We start from the raw sequence: 14,967 nt of genomic DNA, 5'->3' as shown, positions 1-14,967 counted from the left end.
AGTGGGGCCTTACAAAGGCAGAGCAGAGGGGGACAATCACCTCATTCATCCTGCTGGCCACCCTTCTTTTGGTGCAGCCCAGGATACTGTTGGCCTTAGGAGCACGCTGCTGGTTCATGTCCAGCTTTTCATCTATCAGGATTCCCAGGCCCTTCTCCGCAGAGCTGCTCTCAATGAGTTATTCTCCCAATCTGTAAACGTATCTGGGATTTCTCTGATGCAGGCTTCTCCACATTCAACTCCCCCCCCAAAATGGCAGTAGACCACTGAAATACCCAATTCCATACTTCCGCCAATGTTCTCCTTTACATGTTGCTATTCCCCATGGAAAAGGGTCTGTCATTGCAAATAGAATAGGGCAATTAATTTCCCTCTTCCCCAGGGAGCAGACCTGGCATGATAATAAAGCTCCCACAGCTTTCCTAAGCATCTTGACAGATCTTTAAAGTCTTTACAGGGAAGTGAGTGCTCTGGCTTATGACTCTTCCCAGAACACCCTCTGTTCTGGTCTCATGCCTCAGTGCTTTCTCATCTTGTGGCACTACATGAAGATCCACACAGAAATGGAAGCGTGAACTTAAAAAGGGTGTTACAGAAGTTAGTATCAAATGGTACAGTATTTCTTTCCCCCACTGTCATTTTATATTTGTTGAAATCCCTCTAGCTGTAGGATTACAACACCTGTTTCTTCCTGGTGGGTCAGCCTCCCAGCAGAACACAGCGTTCAGAGAGATGCCAGAAAGTGGCTTCAGTCCCTTAGATCTCGAACATCTCTCACTGTTTCTGTTTGCACAGCAGTGCTGTGGGCAAGGTCTTTGAAATATCTAAAATCCTGTCAGAGGAGAAATGATAGTGTAAATGAGGGAACGGTCAGACAGGAAGAGAAAGGTGGAGGGTATGAATGCAAATGCTTTCAAAGAGCAATTATACTGTGTTCCTTGAAGTCCACAGTCTCATTTGCACATCACAGATATGTGCTTTGTGCGAGGTGACTTACAAGCCCCTTCCCTTGCCACAACACTGAATAATTCAAGCTGCGTTTCCCAGCTGGTTTCCCAGCACAAACTGTGCTTTGCGCATTGGAAACAGCTTTATTAGAATGTTGTGCAGGTTTCATTCTCTCGGTCACACAAATTTTTATTGAGCACTGTCTGCACGCAGTCCTGTACAGATGTGGAGGGAGTAGTGCTTACGGCCAGTTCACTCCTACACTGTAGGATCCTAAACCGAATACCCCAGAAGACAGAGGTGTACTTGCATTTCAGTGCTCTGTTTTTAAATAATCAGTCTGTGTGCCTCTCTGGAAAGGTACACAGTTAAATTTTCAGGGGACAGCTTTGCTGTAATTGATTGGCATTTTCAGTACTGTAGAGGGAGAAAACTTGGTGAGTAAGAATAAGGGTAAAATAAGAAGGACATCTCATAGCTGGGCTTTGATTCCTGTCATTCTGTAGTGTTGTAATTCAGATGTATGATGATGGACCATGCAATGGTGTTTGCAGTTTCATGTTTACCTACATAGGTGGAGCCACTGACTTCAACTACAAAGCACATAAAAAATTCTGAGAGAACAGTACACCTCATGCCCCTTTTTCCTGGTTATGAGGGCACCTTTTGCAGAATTCACCCTCTTCTGACAGTCAGATTGGCCTCCTGTGAAGCAGGGGGAAACTGGTCCTGAAATAATGTGCAGCTATTTTTACAAGAAGGCTTTACAGCACCAATGATCACAGGCAAAAATGAGTTCTGCAATTGATTGTGCTTTATCTTTCAGGGATGTGTCATGCAGTAGAAGACAGCGATGCGCAGGACCAGTTTGGAGAAGGTGAGGTGCAGGTGCTGTGTGCCAGTCAGTGGCAGTCTGTGAGAGGCATCCATCTTGTCTGATAGCTCAGCTTCAGCACAGCTTGAATTGAGGAGAGCTTCTATTTTCTATCAGTTGCAAAAGTGATAAGCAGACCATTCCAGTATTTTGTGGTGCATCCATGTGAAGTGTGTGTGCATTTAAACGTTAGCATTTCTCCCTCGGGTTCTGTGTGTGCCATCAGAAGGGTAGCACTTGTAAATAAAGCCCCATCTTTGAACCTGACCAAATGGAAATCTTCACATTGGCTTCACTGAGCTTTGGAACCTAGTGCTTTCTCCTCAGGACAAGCAGTATTTGGGACGTAGCTGTACAGCTTCTAGATTCCTCTCTCTTAGCAGTCCTTCATTTGTAATCTGGAAACGCCTGCAGGGCTGAGAAGAGATGTCTGCAGTCCTATTAACCTTGGGCATCTCTGCTGAGTCTTGTGATATTCACAGAGCAGCGATTTCCTCCTGTCCAGCCATGAGAGATGAAAGGAGATGTAACCAGCTCCTTTCAGGGAGGTATCAGTTTTCAGACATGTGCTTGAAAAGTGTTGCAAAGGTGAGAGATCCTTCTGTCAGGATGTGGTTCTGCTGAGAGATGGATAATTTCAAACAGAGGAATTTTAACTTGATACCTAATTATTGAATGTTCTTAGAAATAGAACAGTTCTTAGGAATTCTGAGAGTTCCAGGCAGGAAAGGGCCATTAAAGCACCTATATATCATCTGCCTCAAGATATGCCTCTGCTCAGAAAGTTGGCCCTTCATCTAAAGTAGGTCTCCTAGATAAACTCACAGTATTGCCCTGGATATACCAAGAAGTGGTACATCTAGAAGTCTCTGTGTTTTTTTTTGTTTGTTTGTTTTGTTTTTTTTTTAAATGCTTTCTTAGAATAAGAGTAAAAAGAATGTATTAGAGTACTGTGTGCCGTGTTTGAAATGAGTCATGCCATGACAAGAAGATATAGCCAAACTAGCTTTATGAAATCGTATGGAGTGATATTCTGTACTGTGCCTCAGTTAAGAGTCACAAAGATAAGTAGGGCCTCAATTTATGGAAAGGTGTAGGGGATACCTACATGTGTATGACTGGTAGATTGTAATGTTACCTTCTCTGAAAGGCTGTTTTTAAAGGCCAGTTTTCATACTTTAGGATGCCTGCTCTGTTCAAGTATCAGATTTTTTCATGGTTTCAAACTTGGGCTTTGTTTCCTTCCTTCCTTATATTTACTTGATGTCCTGATAGACCCTTTATCATTTCTATGCATGGGTTGTGGTGCTGCTAGAACAGGATTGCTGCTGTAATGTTGCTGCAGAGAGCCTCAGCTGGGCTATCAGAACTAATAGCACTGGGGCTTTGCTGTTACCCTGCACTCTCAGCAGCCCCACGTTCATTTAATGGCTAAGCTCTTTGCTCACTGGCCTGCTAAAGCCCTGTGGAGGATGGATTGTGAGTGCTCTTCAATGTGAATTACTGATCCCATTTCTTCTGCCTAGTTCTTGTGCAGCTTATAGTGGAGCTGAAGTCAGAGGAGTACTTGCGCTGCATTCTGGATGAAAGCCAAAAAGAGGTCAGTGAAGATGAATTCTCTGCCCTTCCCTTCAGTTCTTCAGAAGTTGAAGAGATGAAAATGAGAGGCCCTGCGAGACTGCGGCTACTGCTTTGGGATGCAGCTTCTATTGTAGTGGGATGTCCTAATGCCAGTTCCCCTGCTGTGATTTTGGCATTGGTGTCTTCTCTGGAGTTTTCCTATTGCTCTCATGGCACGCTGTAGCTATATGGCTTCATAATGCTTTAATGGAACTGTGTGCCTTCCTCAGATTCTTCTTTTCTTCCTTTCCTGCGTCAGTGAAATGAGGAGCTTTCACAGCACTCTGCTGTCTTCATTCCTAAGTTTGTGGTGGTCCTGTGGGGTGCAAAAAATTGAGAAATAGCAAAAGCAGGGAGAAATTCAGCTGGTTCGTCTGCTCTTATAGGAGCTGGAGGAGAAAAGGGCAACAAGAAAGAGATTTCTTGGATAAATTAAAGAAACACTGTTGTATTTTGGGGATTTTAGGTATGTTCAGAGTTTTCCTCTGATTTATCCTAAATGATGAAAAGGACCTGGTTTAGGTGAAGATCCTATTTTGGAGAGAGCATATTGGTTTTTGTGTCTTTCTAACAGTGTACTGTGTGAAACATTTCCTTCCTCTGTCTCCTCTACAGCTGTGCAAAGCAACTACCAGGAGAGGCAGCCTGCCCACATTCAGTCTCTTGGGCAAGCTAGCAGATGCTGTCCCAGGCTTTGCTGACATACTGGTGGTGGAGCACAGTGAGTAGCCTTCACGCTCCACTGAAGGGTTGTAGTCACAGCTCTAACATACATAAGCATGCACGCACTGTCTTTCCCCTCCGGTGTGCGTTTACAAAGGTTGCACAAGAATCTTGTCCCTGAAGATGAAGTGGCACGCAGACCTCCTGGGTTGCTGGTCAGTACCTCAGTAGTAGGCTTGGTGTTGTGCTCTTAGCCATCCTGACAAAAACAGCCTCTGAGAATTGTGTTTGTAGGCATGCCTTGTGAGCAATACGTGCTTTGTTTTCCTCTCCTTGGTTCAGCTTCTGGGGTCTGGTGAGCATACTTAGCTCTTTGTAGAGGTGGTGGTGGTGGAAATGCATATGGTGAACAGTTTTCTCCTTGTGCCATTTTTTACTGTACCTCTGCTCAGAGACTCTTAGAAGCATTCCCAATGTTCATGAATGTTTGACTGGATCAGAGGGAGAAACACTGGTGAGGTAGCACAACATCCATTGGTATTTGTTAATCTATGTACACCAGCCTGTGCAGTGGGCTTGTGCAAGTTGTACTGGTTTTGACTGAGAGACGAGATAGTGAGTGGCTGTGTGGTGCTTGGCTGCCTACTGGATTTAAATCACAGCACAGGTTTTTGAGGGAAATAGGCTGATGCTTTAAAAAAGTCAGCTTACAAGTCAGCTCATGGGTATGAATGTTTGCCATTTCTGTTCCTCACACTAGGTAATTTAGTGGATCATCTGCTGGTGGGCTTGATGTACCCAAATGAAGGTGTAAAGGCTGCTGTCTGTTACTTGTATGGCAAGCTGTACTCCTCTCCTGTTGGCACAGAAAAGCTCTCAGCACACTTTGAAGAAAGGCTGTGTGGCCTCTTCTTGAATACTTTTGGCCATGCGCAGACAAAGGAGCTGCAGGTTAATTGCTTGGGTAAGGCACTACTGAGAGAAACTGCAAAGTGCAAGGGAAGGTTTAAAGCAAAGCAGAAATCCTTGGATGGTTTAAGATACCCTGATATAGGTCGGGCTTTAGAGGAGCTGTATTTATGCTCATTTGAACCAATTGATCCTTTCTGTTACTAGACAGCAGTGAAGTAACCCAGACCTGCTGTTGTGCTCCCCCAGCCTCTGTTGTCCCTAAAGCCTATGGTTGCCTAGCACTGATTAATCTTCAAAGTTTCCTCAGGGTTTGCCCTGTGATTTGACTTGTCTGAATATGATGCTATCAGACTCAAACTGCCTGAATGCAAGCACACTGCACAGACAGGTGGGTTTTGTATGGAACCAGAACAGAATAACATTTGGAAGGGTCAGTTTTGTGCATTTATTCTTCATATTGCGCTTACCAGCTGTTGGTAGAGAGCACAATTTCAGCCTTCCTGGCACTGTTTGGTTGCAAACAATCCAAGGATTTCCTTTTCCTTGTAGGATGCAAGCAGGAATTGGCTTGCTCCTCAGATCTACTCAGCTGCTAGGAAAGGATGATGATTTCTTTGAAAATTGATCTCACGCCTTATCCCTTGTGAATTTGTGCCGATGTGTGCAGATGATTTGCACCAGTATCTGTAGCAGTGCTCTATGCTCTTATACTGAAGGGTTTTGTTTGTTTGTTTTTGTATGCGTGGATGTCCTTTAACGAAATGCAGCCATTTCAGCAAGAGCCTATGAAAGCAGGAAGGGAAGATAAATGCCACGGCTCTAGGAAGTATTCCAAGGAAAATATCTAGTTAACTGTTTGGTCCTTGGCTTTAGCATGGTGAAAAATGCAAATTAAGAGCTCTCTAAAGAAACAATTTAAGGGGAAAGTGCTGGAGCACAGAAGACAAGTAGAAGGCTCAAGGGGTCATTTACTACTGCACATACAGATCTCTCAGGAATGGGGAGCAATCAGACCTGGCAAAAAGAACCAGTGACAAGGGGTTGCCAGATGCATAGCTCATGGCACTTTCTGTTTATGTAAGTCAGAAGAAGCTTGCTCTACTTGAAGTTAGGGTCTTTGCTCAGAGGGCTGGAAAGAGAAGGAAACTGACAAGTCTTTGGCTGTAAGTACTTCTGAATTAATCCCATGTCCATTTTGTGATGCTCACTTTTGCTCCCCTTTTTGCAGGTTTGCTGAAGGAGCTGCTGAAATCTGACCGTTTTGTATCCATTCTTATGAATAATTCAAAACCAGAAGAAGAATCTGAAAACTCTGATTTGTTAGGAGGGGAAAATCCACTTCCACTCATTCTCAAAAAGGTGATTGGTGAAGTAGTCTTACAGCATGCAACCTATGACTTTTTAACACATTGTCCCTTGTTCTGAGGTGAGCTGTTAGTAGATGTAGGAGTTTGATAGCCTGTATTGAATTTTTATTTGAGGCTTTTGGGTGCTGTCACCCCAACACTGACCAGCAATAGAGACTGCAGTGGAAAATCTGGGCACTACCATAGGTCTCCTTATTGTTCATTCCCGTATCCTAGAGTTTTCCTTGTGGCCTCAGCTGGTTTTACTCACTGACGCTTAAGTTCTGATACAGCTCTGGCAGTGCTAACATGACTAAATATTGAGGTGGAGCTATTCCTATTCATAATACTATTTATTGTGGTTCTCACACTGTATTTTTGAGTGCGTTTAATCCAGTATTTTATCTTGCATTGCCAAGTTTAACCAATGAAATGTGTGTTAAAAGAGAGACCTTCATTTATGTTTGAACTTTTTAAATTTAGAGGAGACTGTTACTCCTCATACCTGCACAGTTGACTTCCTCTCTCCTTTTTGCTTTTGTTTCACGACAGCTTTTGTTGACCAGAGATGAGATGTTACAGGCAGCAAGCTCTCACTGTATGGCTGCAGTGCTGGTTCACTCTCCCAGCAGATATGCTCCTGCCTTTATCCATGCTGATGTCCCAGGTGAAGAAGTGCAATAACATTGTATTGTCCATCTCCCTGGCTTTTTGTTCTAAGAATCAGTCTGGCTCCATGCAATCCCCGGATGACATAATCTATGCAATGACCTTTTAGTATCAGTAGAAACGTCTAATGTGATTTTAGAAACAGTAGTGAAAAATGAGTTTTCAATTGAAAGTATAGAAGTAGTTGTCAACGGGCAAAATGGGATTTCCTCAGCAAGAATTTGGTCGAGGAACCTCTTGAAGCATAGGTGCAAAGTCTAACCTGGCTGGGTTTCCATCTTATCTTACTAAATATTGTGAATTTTCATAGAATTTGATCTGGTAGATCTGGCTTTGGAATATAGCTTTAGGAGATGGTTTGTTGTTCACTCTATTCCCAAAAGACAGAAGTGCTTTGATTTTGCAAATTCTTTGTGAGATGTGAAAGTACTTAGGAAAAAAAAGATCACCGCATCTGTGCTAAAGCTTGCTTTGTGACTTCATTTACGCCAGAGGCTAGAGCCACAATTCAGCTCCTGCCTGTTAAGTTCGTGCTGGGAAGAAGCCTGCCTGGGGGACTCTGCTCTCCAATCACCGTGGTTTGAAGGCTAGCATGCCTCTGAGTATTCACTCCATCCTCCATTCCTTCCATTTCATAATACATCCATTCTCCCTCTGGCTGTCAGTATGATTCCTGCTTTCTTCCTCCTTCCTCTGCTCTGTTCTACGAGCAGCTTTGCCACGCTGTGAGCCTCTTACCGGGGCGACCTTATTTGTATGTGTGTTTTCACAGAATTCCTTTTTGAGTGCCTCATGTGCAACAGTGAAATTCTCATCTGGTCAGTGTATTGCTCGCTGCTTCTCCTCACCGAAGAGCGCCTTTTCTTCTCCAAGTGTCACACAGTGTATGGTGAGTCATCGGCCTTTCTGACAGTGACCGCCAGTAATATTGCTGGCATTTGTTGTGCCTCTAGCTGAATTTCAGTGCTTTACACACCATCACAGTGTCTAGTCAGGATGGATAAAGGACTGAAAATGAGTACCTATCGGATGCGTTTGTGATGTCTACCGCGGCTTGAATTTACAGTGTCGCTGTCCTAATGAGTTTCTGATGAGCATGCATCCACTGTAATAACCAGTTGTCGTGACTGTTACTATAACCTGACTGCTAGTAATAGCCAGTTATCAGGAGTTACTGCTAGGTATCTCTGTGGAGGTGTCAAAGGTGGTTTTAGGAAGAAAGGCCAAATTACTTCTGTTTTCTGGACTTCCCTTCAGCAGTGGGAGCTGATGCCTGTTATCAGGGAGCTGAGCGAAAATGATGGCTTGGGCAGTTGTTTCAGACAGTGGCTCAGAAGAATGATTGTTCAAATCTTCCTTCCTTTCAAATATTTGTTTTTCTCCCATCCTGGAATTTGGGGGGTTGGGGGAGGGGGTTAAAATCCTCCTCTGTAACTTCTCTTGAATATTGCAGGCATAGAATCTCTGGTGAGAAGTCTCCAGGATGTCCTGCAGTTGAACAATATGGAGTTACACAAGCAAGGGCTCCTGCTCTTCACTGAAATAGTGAAACGGTAAGGGATTGCCCCTGTCAGGCTCACAGATGCAGAATTTGATGCCTTAAAATGGAAACTGTTGTGTTTTTGAGTTCTTTTTCCTAGGCCAAATATCTGCACTTCTTGAGCCCTTGTGTTTAGTCCTGTGAAGAAGGGCCTGATAGCTGTTTCCAAATCTCCCAGCTTGCCTTCTTTGTGCACATTTCCACCAATACATCTGCCTCTCCCTGCTTCCTTGGCAGTCTGGGGAGTGAATTCTCCTTTCATCTGTAGGCATAAAAGGAGGCAAAGCCTAGGAAAGTCCAGGTATATGTGAGCCAGCTGGCTCCTGCTAAGTGACAAAACAGAGCATGTACATTCCATGGCTTCTAGTCCTCTGTCTTCATCTGAGCTAAATTCAAACAGCAAAAACAAATTCCAGGCCGAACTATTAATGCGTTCTGTCAGTTTCTCCCCTTGTTTTCTGCTAAGGAATAACATACTCTGGCTTGTTTTTCTTCTCTGCTTCCTGTTCCTGCCTGTATGATCTTGTTCATGTCGTGTTGTGCTAGTGACAGAATCTTGTTTTTGCCACTTAGGTCCCCCAAGAGAGCCCTAGAGCTGAATTTTGGAAATGTCAGTCAATTTTTGTAGCAAGTGCTAGGGTAAAAAGGAGAAAGAACAGTGTGATGAGGCCGGTGTGGGATCTGTCAGAAAGAGAAACCAAAATGTGGGAAACACTAATTACAGCATTTACACTTGTAAAACAAAGAGAATGTTCTATGCAATTACTCTCATTTTCTAGCACACACGTCCTGTTTCTCAGAGGCTTACATTTAAAATGCCATTTTATTTTAAACTGTATCATATGGAGAAAATGGTCTCATGCTGGAACATCTCTTGGTTTTCCTTGCAGCTGGGTTCTCTTACTCTGTAATTGACCCCCACGCTCTGATGTTATCCAGACAAGATGTACTGCCTCTGTTGGCACTGTCAAAAGTGTCAGGAATGGTGGGTAGCTCTCTGTGGAGTGCTTTTCTCTCCCAGCACAGCCAGAGTGGCGCGCAGAGTTTGGGATCCAAGGACATGGGGCTGCAGGAAGGTGCAGGAGTTCTGTATTTAATGCATTTGTTTCCCTGGCCCTGCAGACATCACAGTACACCATATTGCAAGTGGGTTTGTGCCTCTTGGGTGAGTCAGCAGTACTCCTCCATCCCTTCTTCTCTGCATGAGTCAGTGAAGACTTTTTTTCCTGATGTGTTTTACTTCAAAGGGTCAGTGATTAAAGGAAGGAAATAGAAGGGATTAATAAAAATAGAGTGTAAGTAGAAACAACTTGAAGTTCAGCACATATGGCTTGGGCCAGAGGCTGGTCCTGGTGCCTGCGTTCCCTGGCCTTATCCCTGCCTTGCCCACCTCTCTGCCCTTTCTTGCAGCAGAATGTGAAGTGACTGCCAAGCTGGATTTGCTCCCACTGTGTGGCTGAAGAGTGGCTCTGCCTCTGTTCACTTTTTGCCCTGCAGCTGAGCTGCTAATTTAATTTCTACTGCAGTTGATTCTTCTCTCCCATTTGTGCATGGGAGCACGTGCTCCTGGCTTGCCTTAGTCTTGTCATGTCTATGAAAATGGAGTAATGGGGAATACTCTGGCTTCCAAGCCTGGCTGCTATCATGCTCTGCTTCTTTTCTTGCTTTGCTTTTGGAGATACTTTCTGGCAGACCATTAATGCCTCTTTTCCACATGTAGCTGCTTACCTTCTCCTCTCTTTCACAAGCGTACCTGACTTTCCAGGAGTCAGATGAGTCATTTGTACATCTCTGCCCAGTAATGGGATTAATGGCTTGTCATCCCTCCGTGCTCTCATGCTGAGTGCTCAAAGTCATTGGGTCACAAAGTGATCAGATGACCAAAATGGTCACTATCAAGAAAAAATGTCAAAACAATTGAATTATGGTTGTTTCTGTTTTTTCCTGTTTACTTCTCAAGTTCTTGAAAGTCCCTGTGCCAGCAGCATCCAGCAGTAGAATCACTGCAGGACTGTTAGAGAGAAGCTATTCTCTTGGCATTGTCCTTCTTCTAGTATGGTAGTGTTTGCTTGCTTACTCAGAAATATGAATTGCTAGATGAACCTACAAATGCCAGAGCAGATGGCCTCAGCATAAAGTCCTATACAGGGACTGTGTTTTGCAGAGCCTCTTTTTTCATGTGTTTTTCATGTCGCTATGTGCAGGCACAGTACAAAGTCATCCAGACTGTAGGTTCTTTTCATCATGGTAGGACTCCAGACCTGCTGAAGTTCACTCTTTGTAGCAAACCCTCCACCTACTCAAGTTTGAGACTGCATCCTTGTGAGCAGCTGGCTCTGAATACTAAAAATCATGGCTGGAGCCACATGGCTCTTCACTCCGTTTGGTCAAATAAGGAGAGGACAATACAGTTACTTAACCTGACAATATTCTCCTTGCTTACTCTGTTTTCTCTTTGCAGGCAACCGGTGGAGATTAAATTATTCACGAACCGAGGTATATGTATAGATGCCATTGATGTTTTGATGAAGACAGTGGACTGCCCAGTGCTGGAGGTGGTAGTGGAGGCTGTGAAAGCTGTGGCAGCTTTTCTGAGGTAGGCAGGAAAGTATTTACAGGCTTTTCTTCAGATAGATCTGAAGAAATGTTGGTCTCTGCAGCTCCCCTGTGTCTGTGTGGGTGAGTGTGCTCTGCAGTGGGAATTCTGGCTGAGATAGGCATGGGTACAGCAGAGCTGGCTTCCCACCTACCTGCCAGGACTGCCAGGGTGATGAAGCTGTGGTAGGCAGCAAGCTGCTGCAGCAAGGACCTAGCATCTCCATCAGGCTTGTTCTGCAGCTGCTATGACTTTAGCACACTGTGCCCCTTCCAGACAGAGAAGAGCAAGTATTAGACCGTGCACAGTTATACTGTGCTTGATTGTAGTGGGAATCTGTGATGCTGAATGCAGTGAGGGTGTGTTTGGATTCATGTCTGAGAAGGCACTATTCAGACCTCCTGACTTTTGTGTGCTGTACTGGAGAGAGATGGCAGTGGCATATTGCTTTCCAAAGAGGAGTTAATTCTGCTGGTGTTGCCTTCCCATGCAGAATGTCCCCAGCTGAGAACATGTTCACTGTCTTTCTTTCTGCTTGTCCAGGAAGGATCATCTGAACTCCCCTCCAGTCCCATATGAAAATCTACAGAAACTACTGGAGGCAGTGCTGAAGCGATGTGTCGACCTTTCCCCACCACACAGTAGCAACAAGCATGAAGTAAGTCAAGAGATACTGTGCACTTTGGTAGTACCAAGCAGGACAGGGACGATCCTCCTAGAACAGCATGTGGAAGTTGCATGTTTTTTCCATCTCCTTACTGTGACTCTTGTAGTCTCTGGTGTTTCTTTTGATCCTCATGGCTTGAGATGGTAACAATCTTTATCTATGAAGATGGATGCTGGTGAGTGCTTTTTCTAAATCAGTGAAAAGATGTGGGGCACCATTTTAGTATACTGCTCTCTTTATATGTTCAGTGCTGCAAGGTAATTTGAACCTCCCCTTCTTTAGGCCCCCGCCTTGTAGGCTGTGTTAGTCAATCTATTTTTTGGCAATGAACATCTCTTACCGTGCCTTCAGACCAAGACAGTCACGTTGTATGCACAGTGATTCCTCAGTGAGGGAATTGGTAGCTGCTACTTGAACTGCAAATTCTTTACTGTTCCTGGAATATGCAGTTAATGTGATGTGCTGCTGGGACCTGTGCATCTGTCAGGAGAGCTCTCATAACTGATGGCCAGTGACATGACAAGGGCTGAATCTTCTTGCTCTGTGCTCAGGGCCACTTAAGTTTAGATTGCATGTCTGAAGTGGCAAGAACATCTTGTGGGGGTACCAGAACTCCAAATGCTTGTTGAATTGTCCTTAGGTCCAAATTGTTTCTTATCTAATGCCTGTCTTCTCTGCCTGGAGAAAACAGGAGAGCTTTCTGCCCCATTGGTAGATGTTGGTCAGTCTGTTTGTGCACACAGAGCTCTGTGTCCCATTCAGGATAAAAAGCTTTACAGAAAGAAAATTAAGCAAGGCAGTAACGACATCCAGTCTGTGTTTAGTGAGTGTAAAAGGGAAATGATTGTAGCTGTGATTAGGTGTTACAGTATCAGATGGGAACTATAAGGAGTTCTGAACTGTCAGGCTCCAATGCATTGCTGTGTTCTCCTCTGGTAGTATTTAGAGAAGACCACCACAGCTTGTTAAGGTTTAGAGGCAGATTTTGAGTTCCAAGTGGTTTGTTTGCAGTTTGGGCAGATGACAAATTCTAACCTGGAACTTGGCTTCTGGCTGAACTCAGTAGGACACGCTGTGTTAGAACAAAGGCCAGTATGTGCATAATTTTTTACAAGTCTGAGCCTAAGTAGTGATTTCTGAGCAGGGAGTAGAACTGTTCAGTGTTGTGTGAAGAGTAAATGGAAGGAACAAAATTAAAAAAAAGACAACGCCCAAGTTTTCCCAGAAGGGTTTGAAGCTGAGTGGCTTAAAACTCAGATTAGACCGAACCATGGCAATACAGGCTATACTGCCCAAGGGATAGAACTGGTGGATTTATAATTCTGTTTTCCATAGAAAGAGCTGTGTAAATCTTTTAACTCTGCCTTCCCTAGGGAGAGCGCAATAATAAAAAAACATCCATGCAAAAGGAGTGATTGCAGTATGTTGTTCCTCCTACTGCTGGTATCAAAGAGGAAATCAGTTTTTCTTTATTCTGACAACAGTGAATACAACATTTTGAAGACTTCTGTCCTTTAGCAGGGTGATCTCCTGTTATCGATGTCCCAGAGCAGAGTTTCTTGGAAATATGGACAGCTATTATTCAACACTCTGGAAAGTTTCAGAAATGCTTGCAGGTGAGGACAAGGAAGGAATAAGGATGGGTATTATGTGCATGTCTATCCATCTATCCTTGTGACGGAGTTCCTTTATCAAACCCCACCACTGAAATTCACAGGTGGGTTCAATGCATGGCACTTGTCAGTTAAACAATAGGAGAAATGTTTAGTGACAGTGAAAATTTTGTCACACCTGTTTGTGTCCCCTAAGAAATGTGATTCAGACCTATGAGGTTCTCTCATGTCTTTGGTCACTGAAGAACTGCTTGGAAATAAGACAAAACTGTTGGTGATGTATGAGTGTTTCTCTCTCCTCTGGTACCTGCTATGTGTTTGTAGGTTAGCAGTGGAATTACAGAGTGACCCCATGGCCCAGGAGAATGCTTTCACTGCTCCCTGCTCGGAGAGCAAGGAGACTCTGAACAACTTTTCTGAGTTCCTGTTGAGGATCTGTGACAGTCTCTGCATCCCCATGGTCATGGTAGAATTTCTTTTGGAATTGTTCTGTTCCTTGGGTACCTGGAAGGTGCCCTCAAGCACCAACAGTAGGTGGCATAGGTCTTTTTGGGAAGAGAGCTTGTAGAGTAAACCTAGAATAGCAGAGGCATTTGCCACCTCTCCTGAGCTGACTTTGGTATTTATTATACAGTTCATGCAAATGGGAGTATATAGTCACAGAGGGTGGAGAAATTCATAGTGCTGTTTCTTGCTCATTGAATTTGGGTAAAAATTAATGGACTGTGGTAAAATTGCTCAGTGACCTTCAGCAAAGGTGAGCTGAGTTGTTCTGCTCTGAACATTTTAGTGCTGGACTTAAATGCTTGTGTTTGCCACTGCCCAATAAAACTTTGAAGCACAGGTATTAAGTGCTACTGAAGTCAGCTGCATTTCAGTGCATGTCTTGTGTTGCATACTGTGCCAGAGTTAGCCCTCAGATCTGCAAGAGCAGTTAAGTCCAGAGTTGTAGGGGCAGTAATGTTAGTTGCTGCCAGGCATTTTGGTGGAAGAATTGTTCCTCCATTTGTTTGGACTTACTAATCTTAACTTTCTGGGGGGGCAGGAGACAGGAGGCAAGCTGCAGCTTTCAGCATGTGTTGTGTATCGCTCATCTATTCCTTTCTTCCTTCTGCAGAACTACCTGGAAACATCTGTCAGCTCCTCAGTGATGGAGGTTTTCATCTCGGCACTTAATACCCTCTTTGCAGTGGTGCCAAACATGCGAGATAAGTTCTCCAAAAAGCTGGGTATGGGGATGGAATCATGCTCTCTGTGCTGTTAACTGATGGAACTTCCTGCAGCAGCATGTTGCAGAGGCAGGGAGCTTAACCAGAGTGTTTGTGGAGGATTATGTGACATGATTGTATGAGTAAGAATGGAGTGCACAGTCATGATCAGTAGGATGAGAGAGTTATTTGGGCTAGCAATAGTGATTGGATAGATTTTATTTTTGATAATTAAATTATATCAGCTTCATCTTTTCCCCTGGAACATTCAGAACTGGCTGTTCCTGTGGATAGAGATTATGCTGGAATTA

General features: G+C 44.0%; 1 protein-coding gene across 8 annotated transcripts in view; it reads left to right on the top strand.

Moving 5' to 3' along the window:
* Positions 1–14,967, top strand: part of MEI1 (meiotic double-stranded break formation protein 1) — a 36,936-nt gene that overhangs the window by 881 nt on the left and 21,088 nt on the right. For 4 of the 8 annotated variants that reach the window (XR_006182079.1, XM_042889814.1, XM_042889813.1 and 1 more), the window contains exons 3-15: positions 1,775–1,825; positions 3,349–3,422; positions 4,058–4,163; positions 4,866–5,069; positions 6,246–6,376; positions 6,916–7,030; positions 7,805–7,921; positions 8,486–8,585; positions 11,034–11,168; positions 11,712–11,826; positions 13,354–13,451; positions 13,773–13,914; positions 14,566–14,677. Coding sequence is in view for 7 of the 8 variants with exons in the window: in XM_042889814.1 (XP_042745748.1) it covers positions 1,775–1,825; positions 3,349–3,422; positions 4,058–4,163; positions 4,866–5,069; positions 6,246–6,376; positions 6,916–7,030; positions 7,805–7,921; positions 8,486–8,585; positions 11,034–11,168; positions 11,712–11,826; positions 13,354–13,451; positions 13,773–13,914; positions 14,566–14,677 (1,500 nt within the window). In the remaining variant the exon portion in view is untranslated. Of the gene's footprint in view, positions 1–1,774; positions 1,826–3,346; positions 3,423–4,057; positions 4,164–4,865; positions 5,070–6,245; positions 6,377–6,915; positions 7,031–7,804; positions 7,922–8,485; positions 8,586–11,033; positions 11,169–11,711; positions 11,827–13,353; positions 13,452–13,772; positions 13,915–14,565; positions 14,678–14,967 lie in introns of those variants that run through there. The other 4 variants (XM_042889815.1, XM_042889812.1, XM_042889816.1 and 1 more) reach the window with 3 other exon arrangements.

Source organism: Lagopus leucura, unplaced genomic scaffold (assembly GCF_019238085.1).
Source record: "Lagopus leucura isolate 7727_CA_CO unplaced genomic scaffold, USGS_WTPT01 Super-Scaffold_100159, whole genome shotgun sequence".
In the NCBI taxonomy this organism is placed as follows: Eukaryota; Metazoa; Chordata; class Aves; order Galliformes; family Phasianidae; genus Lagopus; species Lagopus leucura.
This window is presented reverse-complemented; position numbering and strand designations above follow the sequence as displayed.